The sequence below is a fragment of the Wolffia australiana genome, chromosome 7 (assembly GCF_029677425.1).
Source record: "Wolffia australiana isolate 7733 chromosome 7, ASM2967742v1".
Taxonomy (NCBI): Eukaryota; Viridiplantae; Streptophyta; class Magnoliopsida; order Alismatales; family Araceae; genus Wolffia; species Wolffia australiana.
Genome location: NC_135841.1, coordinates 18833695 through 18853023, shown reverse-complemented (window position 1 = coordinate 18853023; position 19329 = coordinate 18833695). Strand labels below are relative to the sequence as shown.

The window sequence follows — 19329 nt, the reverse complement described above, 5'->3', positions numbered from 1 at the left end:
CGGGAAATTTCTGCACGCCATATGTTCCGTCAGCTGATCAGCTTGCAGACATCTTCACCAAAGGGCTTCATGCCCCTAGGTTTGAGGAGCTCTGTGTCAAGCTGGGTGTGGAAAATATCCACGCTCCAGCTTGAGGGGGAGTGTTGACATTATTTCTCCTCTTTCTTTCTTCCATTCTTTCTCTTCTTAGCCCATTAAGGGCCCTATCTCTAATTAGCCCATTAGGGCTCCCTATATAAACACCTGTAGTTTCTTTGTTTCATTAATCAAGATTTCAGTTTCTTGTTTACAGAAACTCTACTAATATGATGTGAAAAATGCCTTCTTACATGGAGAATTGAAAGAAGAAGTGTATATGGCACCTCCTCCTGGGTACTGTTTAAGTCAAAATTCAGGGGACGTATGTCACCTCAAGAAATCCTTATATGGACTGAAACAATCCCCGAGAGCGTGGTTTGGGAGATTTTCAATGGTAATGTTAGCAGTGGGATTCTTCCAAAGTGAGGGCGACCACACATTGTTTATAAAGCATGGCAAGGATGGGAAGATTGCAATCCTAATTGTGTATGTTGACGACATTATCATCACTGGAGATGACCACACTGAAATTCAGAATCTGGAAAGGCACCTTTCATCATCCTTTGACATAAAGGCCCTAGGTCTAATGACATATTTCCTGGGAATTGAAGTGGCCTATTCTCGGTCAGGGATCGTACTTTCTCAGCATTAAGTACATCCTTGACCTGTTAAAAGAAACCGGAAAATTGGATTGTCGACCAGCAGCTACGCCAGTGGATAATAATGTTAAGTTAAAGGCAGAACAAGATGAAAAAGACGCACCAGTAAACAAGACTTCATTTCAAAGACTCATTGGCAAGCTGCTTTATCTCAACCACACTCGGCCAGATATCGCGTTCGCAGTCAATTCTCTGAGTCAGTTTATGAATGACCCTCGTGAATCACATCAGAATGCAGCAGATCGCATCTTAGCATACCTGAAGGGGTCAATCGAACTTGGCCTACTATTTAACAGAGGAAATGAGCCAAGTGTGGTCCTCTACACGGATTCTAACTATGCAGGATCTTTTGAGGATAGCCGGTCTACATCTGGTTATTGCAGTCTCATAGGAGGGAACCTAGTTACATGGCGTAGTAAGAAGCAAAAGGAGGTTTCTTTGTCAAGCGCAGAAGCTGAACTCCGAGCATTGAAGAAGGGAGTATGTGAAGGGATGTGGCTTAAGGGTATCTTACAGGATTTGAAGGTGTTCCTTGGCAGAGGGATGATTCTGTACTCCGATAGTAAATCAGCAATTGCTATGGCTAAAAATCCAGTCCAGCACGAAAGGACGAAGCATACACGGGTGGCACGACACTATATCAAGCAAAGCATTGATGAGGGATTCATTATTCCTCACTACATTCCTTCTCTGGAGCAGATTGCAGACATTTTCACCAAAGGCATTCCTGGCCTGCAGTTCCAAGCCTTGGTCTCCAAGTTGGGCATGATCAACATCTATACCCAACTTGAGGGGGGGTGTTAGATCATGTGGTCCAAATGAGGCCCATTATTAGACATTGTGTCATTGGGCCCGATCAGAGGCTTCTTATGACTGATCCGTTAGACAGTCATAAGATATGACCGTTGATTCAAACGGTCATATTCCTCTTCGATCGTGAAAGCCCCAACGGTCGAATATGTAGTTCTCTTTAAAAGGGACAATGGAAAATGTATGAATGTAGGGCATTTTTGAGTGAATAAAAATTCTTTCTTCTTCTTCCTAAATCTCCTCTTCAACCTCCCGGAAATTACACTAACCTGATCATGCGTATCCCTTATATAATAGGGCATAGGACAGTTTACAATGGGACAAATACAAAAGACATGGAATTGACCTGTTACATGTGATATAAAAGAAAGAGCCCATTGATGGCCTATCGAACCTCTTCATCTGAGAAGGGTCGCATCAGCTCCCCCTGCTGCGCCAGTGTCAACTAACTTGCTCCCCTTTTGCTCTACCTCCACTTAAGTCTTCCCCTTCTTTGTGAGATGATCCTAAAATGATCCGTCAGTGCTCTACGTACTGCTTGGGTTCTCACATGGTCCTGGCTTCCTGCCTGATTTGTTCTCAATATCTGATTCGTTGTCCTCCTACTATCTTCTATAAGATGGAAGAAACATGTGTTAGCATTGTCCTACTTCAGCCATAGCTGCCTTGATCTTTGTCACCAATCCTTCTCCACCTTATCTTCCTTCGTTATCATCTCCTTGGCCCCACGTTGCTCTTCCTCCAATAAGATTCTGATATTATCTTGGTGATCCAGATCCGTAACTGGGGTTCAGGCATCAGATTACCTTCTATTTTCCACCTCCTTGATTTGTTTTCTGAACTCCTTGAGGTGGCTATGTAGGGTTCCAAGATCGTAAGCCAGCTTCATTGGTGCCAAATCGTGCCCAGACCAGCTGCCCAACATCTGGCTACATCCTCCTTGAAGCCTGCCTTGCGGAGCCAAGATTTTCCCATCGTGAAGTATGTGGACTGAGTGGATCTCTCATATGATTGCCATATGTTCGGAGAGTACTCCTACAGAGGATAAGGAAGAGACTGCATGCCCGCGGGTGAAAATTGCTCATGGAGCACCACTGGGCACAAGAGCCGATCCAACCAAGATACGGATGTAGGAACCATCATGCACCTCCAAGTGAACATGCCGACCATCAGTCCCATTTCCTTCAGAGAGTCCTCCGCATTTAATGCCTAGAAGACTACTGATAGGGAGTCCAGGCCACTGGCTCGGTGAGGTGGCTCTGCGATAGTCCCATTGGTGAGGCTTCTAAAGTCACCTGGAGATCACCACTTAACAATAATAGTAATTCCTGGAGTTTCGATACTACTTAATGATAACAATAATACTCTTGTCAGCTCCAACCAAAAGGGATGCCCTTAAATTGAGGTTTAGCAAGTGTAGACCAAAACAACTTCCAATTGAAAGCTGTCGCTTCTCTTCAGTTGTCCTGCTGCAGCAAACTGCTCTGTCCATAAGTCTTCCTTAGAAGACGACAGCTCATTCCAAGCCACCACCAATCCACCAGATTGCCCTTCCATATTCACAATCAGGAATTCCTCGAGGAAATCACATCCCTCTACCCTCCAATCCATAGCCTAACACTTCTTCAACATGGTCTCCTATAAGCACACCCCGCAGGCTTCACATTTTTACATATTTCTTCCCACTATTCCTCTCCTCCACTCATCACAGAGCCCACAGACCTTCCAAGAGATGAACTTCATGGGTGGATCAAATCAACCCTTTCCTGTCTTTGCTCCCTCAAGTACTTCGCTCCTTCCCATTCTTCTCTGTGTTCTCCTCAGGCACTATGTCTTGCTCCTTTCTGGCTGCACCCCATTCCATTGCCCTGTCCATTTAAACTCTTCAAAGTGTTGGCTTCCTCCTTTCCCAGTGACCAACCAAACTTTTGCTCTCGTCTCATCTCATACAAACCACATTCACGGTTGCCCCCAACGTATTTGCTCAACTTTATATCTGATGTATTTGCCCATGATGTCCGCCTTCATGATAGGTCCATCCATATGTAAATTTCTTAGCTCTCTGGGCCTGGCTCCCCTCTCTGATTGATTTCCCACATATCCCGTCACCCAAGGGAAAATTTGCCACTCAGGATGATTGCCTTTTTATTCGAGGTATTTTTATTTGTCCATCATACATGTTACTCTCTTATGGATCCACGTGGCTAAGAGGTAGCTCACAAAATTTGAATTCCACAGATGACATTTATATCGACTAGAATATAGTTGATGTAAAATTTGTGTCACCATAGAAACACCTTTTTCTATCTATTGAGTATGTTGCTCTGTGTCCTCCAACAGCATTACACGGGATGTTTGTGATGTGACTGTTTCTTGAGAAGTTCGAGCTTAGCATACGACCTCTATGTTAGCTGATGTTGGCCCCCAAGTTCCCCACCCAGCAACTCCAGCCTCAGAGGAGTCACTGACAGCTGTTGGATGCTGGCAAGGCTCAATAGTACCCCTGTGATACTGACATTACGGCTTCCTTCCATGATATCCCAATGTCCCCCCCCCCTCATGTCTCAGGTGGTGGCAGCGGCAGCTGACATCCTGAGACCAGCACTGTGATATTGCCTTCTGATCGTCACAGGCTGACAAATGGTGGAGGTGGGATGCCCCTGGCAACCTCTGCCTCTAATACCACCACATTTGGATCCGTAGGCACTAATCCCATCAAGATGACCGGTATCCCAACTGCCCTCCTTGGGCTTCCAGAATGATCATCGATGATTCGAAACCTGGTGTCCCTTCGGTCACGAGAACCCAACATCATCTTTGAGTCTCCTCACCTCCAACCAGCTGTATCCATTAGCACACCAAAATATGTGTACCATAGACAAACCCCAAATGAAGAAATCATCAGTGTCTAATCTCTAGAGTTCTTTCCTTCGCAATGTCAGGTATTTCCTCCGTAGCCTGTTCCTAACCTCCTCCTCTAGATCCAGGACGCCGTCTACCATTTCCATGGCTAGACATTCCAGTAGTGTTTGCCTGCTTTATACCGCCTTCCCCTCCGTCTCAGGGTCCTTCACCAGGCCCATCTCTTACCCCACCCTTGCACTTTTTCCCAGGGTGTTTCCTTCCCCGAGTCCTGTAAGTCACAACTCTGCAGGAAGCATCCTACTCCTCTGCATCTCCTACACATGGGTTTGTGTTTGTGAGCCTTGCCAGCATCACCAACAGAGGCCTGGAATGTTACTTAAGATGTTTCACTTCTGAGAATCCAAAAATGTGGAAGAATTGGCTACATTGGGCTGAATACAATTACAACACCTCTTATCATACATCAATCAAGACGACACTTTTCAAAGCAGTCTACGGTTGAGACCCTCCTTCACTTATCCGTTATGGATCAACACCATCACCTTTTTACTCCATTTGATCAACTTTTAAGGAAGAGGGATGAAATTCTTATCACTTTAAAACAGCATCTTGCAAGGGCTCAATCAAGAATGAAAACCCAAGCAGATAAGCATAGAAGAGATGAAGAGTATTCGGAAGGAGACATGGTCTATTTAAAAGTGAGACATGGTCTACGGTTGGTCCTTACAAAGTTCTCAAAAAAATAGGATCAGTAGCCTATCGATTGGTCTACCTTCCCAGTCTACCCTGCACCCCATTTTCCATGCATCTCTGCTTAAGAAGGCAGTGGGCCCTCACAATCAATATATACAATCTCTACCATCTTGTCTAACTGACAACTATGAATGGCAGGTGTATCCTGAAGACATACTAAAATATCGTCGCGCACCCTAGGGAGCCGAAGTACTGGTCAAGTGGGCTAATCTACCAGCTACCGAAGCATCGTGGGAGAAAGTCCAACGTTTTCGCAAAACCTTTCCAGATTTCCAGCTTGAGGACAAGCTGGATCTTCAAGGGGGAAGTATTGATAAGTTCTATTCAAAGAAATACATAAGAAGGAATAAGGGGAGGGCGGTCAACCATTGCCGTTGACCGAAAACAGATCAAGACAGCAGAGTGGGGACGTGTCCCTATAAGGTCGGGTGACCAGGTAATAGATATTGAGTAGTTTCTTGGAGGACAGGTTGACGGTTACATCGTCGAGAAGAGTTAGAGGCAGGGAATCGACCTGCCTATTGGGAGGGAGTCTTGATCGAGCGGGAGCTTCACCGAGGCACGAGGACGTCCAGATCAGATCCAGGAAGGAGCTATCGAGAGGAGCGGGAGCGGTCCAGATCAGATCCAGGAAGGAGCCTAGCTGAGGGAATAGAAGACGTTCAGATCTCATTACTCCGTCGCATTTTCCATTATCGTACAGAATCCTTGTGGAACATTGTGAAATTGAAATTAATATTACTCTGATACAAAGTTAGAGTATCAATCTCCTACACATGGGGGGTCCCTGCAATCCAGGCTTTAGTGTCCCCCAGCTTGGCATCAGAAACAGATTCAGTATGGACAGACTACAGTTGGATAGCGCACATGATCCTATGTTCATTATCTATCTAATGGATTATGTATTTAACAAATTCTGAAATGTCCCATGTAGAAAAATCTTTGACCTACCGCTTTGTTTATGAATTTAATTTATAAATCCGTTGCTGTTAAATGCCTCTGCTCAGGGTGTCATTTGAATTTCTACTGTATAAATAAAAATCTGGGGAAATTGGAAAGGCAAGGAAATTTTATGGATATTTTAATTTTCTAGAAATTCCATCCTATGTCATTTATAAAATTGATATGAAATGATGAAATGTGTTTTTTCTCAGTTATCGAATGTTGAGTCGTCCTTATGCATTTGGTTGTGTGCTGAGGCTCCGAACGTCATCAGAGTTCAAAACTGGGCAATCTGTATGGATGGATAACTTAATTTTCATTTCTATTGTTGATAATAATTTTCTGTCGCTGTTATAGTCGCCTTCTCATCTTCTTTTCTCTTTGTTTGCAGTACGGTCATTTCTTTCCAGATCCCCAGTATGAGAACGTTCAACATATTATTTGCTGTGATGCTTTTGCTACCTATGCTTATGAGTTTGACTTTGCTACTACCGCTGGGTTTTCCAGGTTAAACCAAAATCATGCTATTTCATTCACAAAAATTAGTTTCTATAGTATGTTGTATTTTTTTTCCTTTTTCTTTTCTTTTTCTTCATCTCGTCTTTTCTGCTACTGGTTTCCGGGAAATATGGTCCCTTCTTGTATTTAAATGGTTTCCCTCAAGTTTAAGGATTTGCTTCCCTTATTCGTAGAGGTTTCTGTAAATCTTGCCCTAATGAATCAGGATTTTCAATCGTTTTTTTAATACAGGCATTATTTTTTTCAATTTTAGAACCTCATCTCCCAATTTTCACTGAAATATTAAGGCGCCAATTTTTTCAACTGATACAAAGTTCACCCTGCCTTGCAGGCACACTGATCCTCCTGTTATACAAACCGCATTTCAGTACAGTATAATTGTGCCCCGCGAGACTTCATCTAACACGGAGATTAGTTCTTCAAAAATGTATGATTCCTGGATCAACGTGATGTCAACTTTTCATATTTTTCCCTGAGATAATTGTGGGTTGACCTATCGATCTAAGTAGTGAGAAGAAAAGAGCTAAAATAGCTCATTCAATCCAGAATCGATCTATACAGGATTTGTCACAGCCCAGTACAAGTTACGGCTGTCCGAAAAATGTCTAGTGTAGCCTCAAACTGTGTGCACTACGTGGGAATTTGGTTAGGAGATCAGCCAATTATTGCTCGGTGGGGATGTAAACAATGTTGATGAGCTTGAACTTAGTTTTTCTTTAAATAAATTGGTGATTAATCTCCGTGTGTTTGATCCAGCTGTACTGGATGGGAATATGGTTGAGCTGATTGCAGATTTGTGTCAGAGAGAATGCCAACATGTAGTGGATGCCTTGAATCCAAAGTGATTCAAAGATGCCCTAACTTAGCTCAAAATTCAGCTTCAGTGCTGCTTAAGGAAATGACCCGCTGCTTCTTATTGCATTGGGTGACTCAGTTGCCGCAGAGGAGAGAGCAATACCTAGTTGTAGATTTGTGGTCAACCTGTGATCCAGCATAATCAGTTTCAGTACAAACTTCGAGAATCAAGGACGTACCTCGTAAATGTGATGCTAAGACCAGTGGTCCCTTTCATGTAACAAAAACTAGGAGGAAGCTGCGAACAAGACACCTTAGGATGATGCATAAACTAGCTGAGTGAGTTCACGGAATAAGAAATGTATGGCCGTGTATGAGGCAGATAAATGAGTTTTCCATTAAGGCGCTGATAAGTAGGAGGTTTGCTTATGTTTTCTTGTTTAAGTTCGAGATTTGCTTCCATTGGAGCCAAGATGGATTAGCACTGGAGATAGCTAATCTCATTGAGAATATCATTTGTGTGATACAACTACAACTGCAGGAATCCCTTGGGTTAAAGTGATACATCTACAGGAATGACCCACCTGGATTCCCAAGAACTATTTGAGTGGGCCTAAACTTTGAATGTCAAATTGGTTACTTAGTGGCTGGCTTAATGTATCAATCCCTTGGGAGGAGTTTCCGGTGATCATAATATGGTCAACATAGATGATGAAAATGCCTAGAGAGTTTGAGCGGATTACTCAAGCCATGAAACTACTTGGGTATCAGCAATTGATTGTTTAAGTCTATAAAGCGCCTTGTGGAGGAAGCACTTTTGTTTTGGGAAGCCTATTTATGAGATAAGTTGAAGCATTGCTCTGGATGAGAAGGGCCCTGGTTTTATTCCAGAGGATGCCCAAGTTTCCATTTACCCACTCCATTCTGTTGAGGTGTATGCGGGCACGATGATTCATGCACTATACAGTGCACCTTTAAAAGGCTGTAAGAGTAGAATTTTATCCATTCCCTGCCATTATCAGTGTGAGAGCTTTTAATCAGTGTAATATATTGTCTTTTAATATTGTCACAATTTCTCGAATAATAGTAGGGACATCAGGCTTATGTTTCATTAGGTGGATCCAAGTAAAACTGTTGTTAAACTTTAATCAGCCTTTTACTCTCCTGCTGCTCCCTGTCTTGAAGCTCTGTCAGCTAGGGTTTTGGCCAAAAACAGCTTAATCTCTATTGAACGTGATAGGGCCTTAAAAGGCCATGCAGAGTGAGAAGACTGGACCCCATGTCACTTAAACGAAATGGGCCACCTATAACATGTGGCTCATTAGTACATAAATAAGAAAATAAAACATAAAAAAGGGCTGTCTAACAACTGTCATCATCTTAAGGATAAGAACTGGCGGAAACTGTGTAAATCAATAAATGGGGAGGCCCCGGCACATTGCAGTGGAACAATTCAACCAGACCAATAGCTGTGGAATCAGAAGAAGCTTAAGTACTGCGCCTATGTTTGGGTAGGTGGTAGACTTGGGAAAGAAAATTATCCATGCATATCAACCCTGGCAAACATCAGAGAAGAAAGTTTTTAGCAAATGAAAGGAGGAATATCCCAACTGTTGACTGAGAATTAAGGCATGGTCTTCCTTATCCATTGACATGATAGACGTGAAGCCTCCACTGATATTAAAACCAAGCAGGACATTCGATGGTGGGAAGAACTCTAGTGCATATCATCTCATACCATAGCTAGGCAATGCTTCAGTCTCGCAACCTTGTCACAAAGAAATGCATAAATCCTGCCAAATATTAGCTTATAGAAAGAAACCTGTCCAAATCTTTGAACAGATATAAGGCAGTCACAGTTTAAGGACATGTAGGGCATAAGAATTCCAAGTGGTTTAATCTCGATAACTACAGATACCAGGAACTGTAAGCAGAGTGTCATCCACAGTTTGGACTTTCTTACTTCAATGACATATTTCATATTGTTTGAATTCTGATTTGAAGGAGCCATATGGTCAGTAACCCTAGAATCTAGAATCCAAGTACAGGCTTGCAAACTGGTGAGATAACGGCTTGCAATTGAAAAACATGAGTTACCTGAATGGACAAGGGACGGGATGATGAATTGTTTGAATTTCAGTTGGTTCCTTAGATGATGCAGTTTGTCCTGAAATTTCTCTTCCTCACTTTTCTTCAGCTGCTTAGGCCTGTTAGTGGTAAACACACTGTTGCTCTTGCTTTGTAGTTTATCCGCTAATGCAGTTCATCCATAGAGTTTCCGGCATGTCTTTTTCGTTGGGCGATGTCATCTAAAATGACTATGCCATACCTGATCTTTCTCATCTCCACATGATCCCTTAGGTTGAGTCTTCTTGGGCCCTTGTGATACAGTGGGCGGAGTGAGTCGAGGTGCTACATTAGCACTCTGCGATTGGTTAACAATGTTGGCAGAGTTTTGAAGTGTAAAGACCAAATGGAGGGGGTCAGACGAAGATGACTTTCTTTTTTGTGAATCTGGATAACTGTATCGTCAAAATTCATTTTATCCTTGTGGTTGAAAATTTGGGCTCTATCATTTTCTAACCCTGGTCCAAGCTCTTTCAGGTACTAATAGGCCCAATCTCATAGGATGTACTTAATTAGCTGCAGGTGGCCCATAGAAATCAATTTACTTTCAAAATGCCTGAAGTTTACTTCCATGTGCTAATGCAGTGGGATATTTTAAGAGCAGAGTCATTGATCAATCTTACAAGATCAGCAATCTGCAATTCATCCTCCTGCGTACAGTATCTTTGCTGAATGTGGTACCGTACTTCCTGGACGTGGTCATAGTCTGCACATAATTCACCAATCTTTGTTAGCGTTGAGTCAAACCATTAAGTAATCGTCGCAATGCTGCTTTGTATATTTTGAGTTATTTTCTGTTGGAGGATCATCAGTCAGGTGGTGTGATTGACGCAAGGACGACGTGTGCATTGCATGTCATTTGTCCACTGATAAAGGTTATGTCCTGTGAATAAATTTTATGGCATGGTTTGGGAGGAGGTGAGTGTACCACTCCCTCCCTATAGACATGTGTATAGCTCCCATATCATCAGAAAAAGGAATGCACATCAACAGATGACAGAAGAGTCAACAAGGTAAATGATACGAACCTGCTGGTTTGTATTGGGGAGAAGACGAGAAGGGAGGAAGAAGTCGCCGGGATGGTCTTCGGCGTGCCGGGATGGACTACGGCAGGATAAGGGCAGGCGGAATGGACGTCGCCTACGAGAGGGGTCCGGCGGAATGGAAGTCGCTGGAGGGAGCCAAACACATTCTTGTGATACTTCTTGGCTACCCTCCTCAAGGGAGGGTTGCTCTATTTAAAGAAATTACAAAAAGTCTAAATGACTTAAATGCCCCTATTAGGCTAAATGATGAAAGACCCTAGATACGTCGGGGTCGTATCAGTAAATGAACAATCATACCTGTAATTTAGTAGAAGCTCGTGGCACCGGTACTCAGTCAGTCAGGGAACCATCTGCCAATAAGGGTAACAGAGAACACCAAGAAGTAGTCCACGTTTGAGTCAGCTGGTCAAAACCATAAAAACGCATAGCAGGCTTGCTGCGTTTGCTTATTCTGTATGTCTGCAAAAGAAGAGCAATGACAGACTGAGAAGAGCAATGGAGAAAAAAACCGAGGGGCTGGAGATGAAATAACACTGTTCACTCGTTCAGCAGGAGCAAACATGTTTGTCAGGGTTAAGACGTCTAGGTTAAGGTAAGATGGATGAAGGAATCGTGGAGCCTAGAACTGTGGTGGTTAGGTCAATCATTGACATCACGTCAGAATCACCATGCGAGGATCTTCCCTCGCTCTGATTCCATGTCTGTTGCCCTCTCGATCAAAGAAATAGCGGGAAGAAAAGAGGTAAAAATGGCTCAATGTACTCTTTCAATCCAGAATTGATATTTCCAGGAGCATATTGGGCTTGGTTAATCGCAGCTCAATATGAGTCGCAAACAGCCCAGATGTTCTAAAATAAGTGGTATAGTTTGTTCAATAATATTAATCTTGTGATTGAACCCTTTGCATAATCATGTTTCTTTGGATATTGCCTCAGGTCAAAGCACTTTGTTCAGAGACGACTGCGGATACGCTCTGTTCAAATGTCGACTGGCCTAAACTTTAATGAAATCTACGACAGTGTTGATGCTGACGTTGTTCTGACTATCCTGGTTCATAAGGTATGTTTTGTTTATTTATTCTTAATTATTTCATGTTAAAAACTGGTAGTTTTGAAATTATAAATGGTGGGTTATTTTCCATGTGAATTCAGGTTATTATAGCTTGCCTAGAGCAAGGAGTCAGAGAAGGGAGGAGCTTGCTCTATGACTGGCTGATTATTCTAGTGGGTCAATACAATGATGCTTATAAAATAGTCAATGTTGACTCCAGGAATATGATATCGAGCGCCGATGTATCCTTTTCCCAATGTCCGCAGTTGCAGCCTATTCCGCGTCTCATATTTGCTCTACTCAGGAACCCTCTACTCCGATTCCATGAAGAGGGGGTTCACCCAGACTACAGAATCTTCCTTCAATGCATCTTCAGGTGAGTTGCATAATCATCAGATGATGATCGTGTGCTTTTATTTGTTGTGACAACTGACCTATTAGTCCAAGAATGAATCTTTCTTCTATTTAAAAAGACGTTAGATAATGATGATTGATAGGCTAAGACAGTACGATCCCCAACCCATGGCAGGGATAATTTCGTAACTTTCGAGTAAGAAATTTTCCCTTTATATAGATGTAGCCCTTTCCGAAGCATTACAGACATAATGCTGATAAATAATCAACTTAGGCATAGTTGACGATCCATAAAGGTAAAGGAGGCAATTTTTGTCTATCATTTGACTATTCTGTCATTCTCTCTGCCGGTACTTAAACTGTTAGATAAAGAATGGACCTTTTGATGTCACTTCTTTTTTGAGAGATGTTAGATAGTGAGCTTCGAGATACTAAAACTCTTTGACTTATTTCGTGATTTTGAAAACCAGTCCATTGAGTAGATATTATTATTATTTAAAGGTACCATGGCCCTGAAAACATGCTAGTTTCTTTTCTGTGGGGCTCTTTTTTGAAGTATTTTGAATGAAAAGTCTAGATTGCAGGAATTGAACTTTCTTTCCAACAAAAAAAATAGTCGTTTTAACCATCTGGGCATGTTTTTGAAATTTTAATTATTGTAGGGGAAATTTCTGATGATTTAAAAAATAACGTTTTGTGATGCAGCGCGTTGGAGCCGAGCTCTCTTCACCGAGCAATCTATCCTCTGCTGACTTCATATTCGTCCCCTGACAAGCAGTCATTCCCCCGGCATTCACTCAGCAGGGCCGCACTCATCACAAGCGGGAATCCCATCTTCTTCCTCGACACCTTCACTAATCTCATAGTTTATTACTCCTCTACAGTGGACGCTTCCATCCCCTTCCCTCCACCTCAAGACTGTAAGTCATTAACTTCCCCTACCTTTATTGCTCTATATGCCAAGGTCCGTTAATTATTCATCATCCTTGCCATCATCCTCGTCATTTGTGCTAGCCAGCATGGCAATGATGATGATGTCATTTCATTTTCATCGTCATTTTCTTTCCAGTGTCAGTAAAGGTTGATGATTCATCACTGTTCATCGCCAATCACTCTCACCATGACAAGGGACGAAGACAAATCGGCAATGTCCCTTGTCATTTGTCTCTAACTAGGATGGCAATGCCAATCAATGATTATGTTAAAAATTTTGGTTGATGATGATGAGTTTGTCATCACCTGGCGATGTCAGCCATGACCCAAAGTTGCAGATGATAATGAGTCTGTCATTGTCATGATGTCTACCATGACCGAATCCAGTTTTCTCTATCAGCTATAGCTTTATCACAATTGATAAGCACTTGAATCCATCAGCTACAGCACTTCGAATCCCAAAAGCAATACACAGCATGCCTAGGCCATAAATAAGCCAGCGGCAGGTGTTGTGGGGGAGTGTTTTTTTTTTTTTTGAATAATATAGAAGATCACCCAACTTGGTGACCCTCCGTACTCATGGACGTGGACGGGTCTAGGCCAAAAAACAGAAGCCCATCCTTCCGCCCATATCCACCACCTCATCCAGGACCAAACCAACAAAAAACCAGTCTACATCATTTTTAGCCCTTTCCACCGACATTTCCGCCCCCTTGAAAACGACCTCGTTGCGGTGAGACCATATTGCCCAAAGCACCGCGAATCTCAGCCCCCGATCCTTGTCAGTCCCCTGCTTGCGCCGCGGCAGTGTGGCCCACAGCTGCGAGCTCGACGTAACCTCTGCCAGCCCCTGGCTAGCCCATAGCGCCCGAGCAAGCCGACATTGGAAGAACAGATGCTCGCACCCCTCTTCCTCTTTCGTACACACAAGGCATAGTGAAGATTCAGCCGGAAAGAACCTTCGCCGTCTCACACGGGTCATTGTCCGTTTCCTGGCGAGCAACCATACAAACACCCTAACCTTTAAGGGAATCTTTTGCCTCCAGATTGAGCGACATGCCCTTAAGATGATTGGGTCCTCATAGTGGTGTGGTCTCAAAATCTGGTAAACACCTCGGCTGGAAAACGGACCCGATGCCCATACCCACCCATCTGTCGTCCCCTCCATTGGCCTCCAGTTGTTCAGAGTTTGCTGAAGGCTTAAGAAATCCTCCACCCGTTGACTAGATAAGATGGCCGCAAAAGTTGGACACCACACTCCATCCCAACACTCTTCCACCAAGGCATGCCGGTGACGGGCAAGGGAATAAAGACGAGGGAACAGATCACGGAGTCGTCCATGCGACGACCAATTGTCCGTCCAAAACCTAAGCCGGCGCCATTCCCCAATTGGGCCCAGAAAAACTCCTTGATCATTGGCCATACCTTCCTCAGCCCTCTCCAAAAAGCCGACTCCCCCCTCACATTACGCATCAACTTCTCCCAATCCAAATTGGATCCGTATCTGTCCCTCACCACCTCCTTAATCAAGTCATCCTCCGGTCCAACGATCCGTCTAATCCATTTCGTCAATAATGCCACATTTAGTGTATTTAGGTCAGGCACCCCAAGTCCCCCCTGTTTAGTTGACGTGCAGATGTCATTCCATGAAACCAGCGTCATGACACGTCCTTCCCCCGCATTTGCCCCCTTCCAAAAAAATCTCCGCATGATCTCGCTCAGGCGTTTCTCAACACCCACTGGGATTTTAAACACAGACAGATAAAAAGTTGGAATTGCTGATAATACCGATCGCAGCAGCACTAGTCTCCCCCCTCGCGACAAGAATCTTTGCTTCCACCCCTCCAATCGTCTCTCCACCTTCTCCACCGCTGGTTGCCAGTCTGCTTGTTGTAGGCTATCAACAGATAGGGGTAGCCCCAGGTATCTCATAGGCAGTGAACCCACTGGCGTTTCAAGCGCCCTGGCACACTGGGTCTCCTCCTCCGTCGAGAGGCCGAAACCCACAAATTCCGATTTTCCTCTGTTGATGTGCAGTCCCGAACAATCTGCGAACACCCGCAAGAGTTCCGCCAAATTCTTGGCCTCCTCTACCAATCCCTCAATGAAGAACAGTGTATCATCGGCATGTTGTAACAGAGGGATGCCCAGTGGCTGGCTCGGCGTCTGAAAACCTTTAATACAACCCCTTCCACATACCAAAGAAGTACTTATGGCTAGTACATCAGCTGCCAGAACAAAAAGCATCGGCACTAGTGGACACTGTGGTCTGAGTCCTCTCTGCGGTCTGATCCACCCCCCTTCTGGGCGTCCATTTACCAACACGGCAAACGACTGAGACGTCACGCATCGCTTCACCCATTTGATCCATTCCTTCGGGAAACCCTTCCTTCGTAACGCTGCCCATAGGAACCGCCAATCCAAAGAATCATATGCCTTCGCAAAATCTACCTTCCACATGAACCTCTTGGTCCTATTCTTCTTCCACGAAGCAATAATCTCCCCTGCCAGGACTGCACAGTCAACAAGCTGTCTCCCCGGAACAAAAGCAGACTGAAACGACCCAACCAAGTCCCCAAGTACCCCTTGTAATCGATTAGCCAGTATCTTTGCCACAATAAGATATATGGAGTTGGATAACGATATGGGCCGGTAATCGCCTACATTCTCTGCTCCTTGCCGCTTCGGTAGTAAGAATAAGAAGGATTTGTTTATCCTTTCCATATTAGCTTGAGGGTTCCTGAGCTCAACCAATGTGGCGAACACATCATCTTTGACCTCACTCCAGAACTCATTGTAGAAAAACACCGGTATGCCGTCCGGTCCTGGGGCGCCTTGGCCATTCAGCCCTGCCATAGCTGCCCGAACCTCCTCCATATCAAAAGGCCGCACCAGACCATCTCTCTGCCCTTGCGTTAACTGAGACGCCCCTTGTCCCGTCCACCGCCAACTGTTCCGACCCCCCTGCCGTGACATCGAACGAAAGTGCTCTGCCATTGCTCGACCCACTGCCTGTGTCCCTGTAACCCTTTGCGATCCGACCTGCATTGATAATATCTGATTCACTCTTCGTCGTCCATTTTCTGCAAGCTGGAAAAACCTCGTGTTTGCATCCCCCTCCTTTAACCATAGCTGCCGGGATCTTTGTCTCCAATCCATTTCCTCCTTCCTATCCTCCTCTGCCACCACACATCTCCACTTCCTTCGCTCCTGAATCTCCACACCCATTAATGTCCGACCGTCCTCCAACTCATCCAGTTCTCTAATTCTTGTGAGGGCCTCGACTCTCACGTTACATCTCGCCTCCCTTATCCTCCTTCTGTAGCTTTTCAAGTGATCTCTCAGCCCATCAATGCGAGATGCCAATCTGCTCGCCCCTGGGTCCTGCTCTGAATGTGTCCGCCATATGTCCTTTACCTCCTCTTTGAAACCCCCTTCTCGTAACCATGACTTGTCAAATTTAAAGTATGTGGTCCGCCCATGGCCCTCATGGGACTGCCACATGATCGGTGTATGGTCCAATATAGGCCTAGGCAGGGCTCTTACATCTGCCCCCGGGAACCTCTCCATCAACTCCACGAAGCATAAGAACCTATCCAGCCGAGACTTATAAGCCGCTCTCCCCGAACTCCTCCATGTGAAACAACAATCAATTGGCCCCATCTCCTGCAACCCTGCTTCCGCCAAAAAAGCCCAGAACTCCTCCGACCCTTGGTCTCATCCCCCTCCTCCATTAGGCCTATCATTTGCCCTCAGGGTCACATTAAAATCTCCAACAATCAACAATGGCATCCCTCGAAATTTTTCCACAAGTTCCGCCAGCTCCAACCATAGCACCTCCCTCAGACTGACGTTCACAGGTCCATAAACTGAAGCTACGGCCATCCCCAAACCATCATTTCGGGTCAACCTTACTGCCGCCGTGAATTGGCCATGCCATGCCTCCTCCTTTAAGACCGCCTCATTCCAAGCAACCAGCACCCCCCCTGATCGCCCGATTGCATTCACCGACACGAACCCCTCCAGCAGACTTCCTCCAACCCCACGCTAGTCCCCTGCTCCACAATCCTCCAACATCGTCTCCTGCAAGCACACCACCGTGGCACCCCACTCCCTTAAGTATTTGCCCACAATCCCTCTCCTCTTGGCGTCCGGAGTCCCCGCACATTCCATGATATGCATTTCATGGAGACCGGCACAGACCCCTTCCGTCCTTTTGAGTCTCCGCGAAGCCTCCGAGCACACCCACAATTCTTTCTCGTGTCGCATTGTCGACCTGCCACCACCGCCTCCCTCTCCGGCTCGAGTGTCTCCTCTATCACACTCTCCTCCATTGCCCTGCTTCTCAATTTGTTTGCTTTCCTCTCCATCCTGTCTCGCCTCGTCTTTCCCACTCTTACTGCCATCCATTCTCGGGGGAACTGCATCCTCCCACCTTTCCCAACCTCCAGCCATATCTTCTCTCCGTCGACGTTCTTGATAAAAATTTGCTGCCGCTCATAACCAATGCTCCGACCCAGTAAATCACCCCTTAATAGCCGTCTCCCTCTTGGCAATCGCATTATGCCCTTTCTCCTGGCCCCTTCTGGTCAATCGCTCCCGAACTCTGGATCTCCATCCTGCCATCACTTGCATTATCACTTGCATTCACATCCTCCGATACTCGCGAGCTCTCCGCTACATTATTCCCCTCTGCCATCACTTTCCTGCTTCCTGCCTCCCTCTCCTCCACCTCCCCTTCGCCATCCTTTACATCCGGCACCATCTCCCCTTCCCTTTCAAACAGCCTCTTTCGCCTCTCGCCTCCGGCCGCCCCATTCCCAGAATCCTGACCTCCTATATCAGGTGGGGCTGGTGGTTGACGCTCCAGTACTCTAACATTGTATGTGCCGTTTCGACCCTGCAGCAGTACCCGCGCCGACGCCACCGCATCCTCCTTCACTGCCACATCCAACACCGCCAAATCTGGATCACCCGACTCTAGGTTGTGGGGGAGTGTTGAAGAACAACATCCTGCTTAAAGATGAAAAGTAGGGCCCTTGCTATCAGCTAAAGCTTTTAAGCACAGTTGGTCAGCCCTTCTCTTAAACACATAATTAACATAATAGTCAGTCTTAAATCTCTCTCTTCTCACATCCATCTTAGGCATTTAAGTCAGGCCCAGTTGGATGACTCTTTTTTCCTTTGTAATCGGACGGTGCAGGCGCATTGAGGACGATGATCAACAGATTGAAGCAGGAGAGAAGTATAACGCCGAGGCTGGTAATGATACGGGGAGGACAGGACGATGCAGGGCTATTCGAGAGCTATCTAATTGAAGAGCAAGACGTGGATGGGAACGTCTACGGAGGGGTTACAGGCTTCGTTTCTTTTCTGGAAGGGGTCTCTAGGGATGCCATTCAGTATCTCAAGCAGGAAGCTTAGCTGAAATTCCATGAGGCCTTTGTCCTTTCATTTCTCTCTTTGATTACAATATCTTGACTAATGGGCTTTTTGCCCTAGCTAATGGTGCTAATTACATTGGTTGTCACTGTTCACATCCAAAAGAATGCTATAGATTAAGACAGTGAAATATATATATATATCCTAGCTAATGGTGCTAATTACATGGGTTGCCATTGTTCACATTCAAAAGAATGCTATAGATTAAGACAGTTATATATATATATATATATATCCTAGCTAATGGTGCTAATTACATGGGTTGCCATTGTTCACATTCAAAAGAATGCTATAGATTAAGACAGTTTTATATATATATCCTAGCTAATGGTGCTAATTACATTGTTTGCCACTGTTCACATACAAAAGAATGCTATAGATAAAGACAGTTCTATATATATATCCTAGCTAGAAGCTAATGGGGCTAATTACAGTGTTCGCATACAAAAGAATGCTGTAGATTAAGACAGTTCTCTACATATATATATATCCTAGCTGATGGTGCTAATTACATTGGTAGCCACTGTTCACATCCAGAAGAATGCTATGGATTAAGACAGTTATATATATATATATCCTAGCTAGTAGCTAATGGTGCTAATTACATTGTTTACCACTGTTCACATACAAAAGAATGCTATAGATTAAGACAGTACTCTATATATCTTAGCTAATGGTGCTAATTACAGTGTTTGCCACTGTTCACATCTAAAAGAATGCTTTATATTAAGACAGTTCTCTACATATATATATCCTAGCTAATGGTGCTAATTACATTGGTAGCCACTGTTCACTTCCAAAAGAATACTATATAGATTAAGACAGTTTGATATATATATATATATACTAGCTAATGGTTCTACTTTGTTTGCCACTGTTATAGATTAGGACAGTTAATCTTCTCCATATTACCATATCCCTAGAGTCAATAATTTTCTATATACATCCACAATGTA

At 44.4% G+C, this 19329-nt stretch overlaps 1 protein-coding gene across 1 annotated transcript in view; it reads left to right on the top strand.

Moving 5' to 3' along the window:
* Positions 1–18461, top strand: part of LOC144705122 (sec23/sec24 transport family protein) — a 42566-nt gene extending 24105 nt beyond the window's left edge. Inside the window, exons 8-14 of the mRNA XM_078577662.1 lie at positions 6320–6401; positions 6499–6614; positions 6958–7053; positions 11530–11653; positions 11746–12020; positions 12704–12918; positions 18135–18461. Coding sequence (XP_078433788.1) covers positions 6320–6401; positions 6499–6614; positions 6958–7053; positions 11530–11653; positions 11746–12020; positions 12704–12918; positions 18135–18355 — 1129 coding nt within the window. The 3' untranslated portion in view covers positions 18356–18461. The remainder of the gene's footprint in view (positions 1–6319; positions 6402–6498; positions 6615–6957; positions 7054–11529; positions 11654–11745; positions 12021–12703; positions 12919–18134) is intronic.
* Positions 18462–19329: the final 868 nt, after the last annotated feature.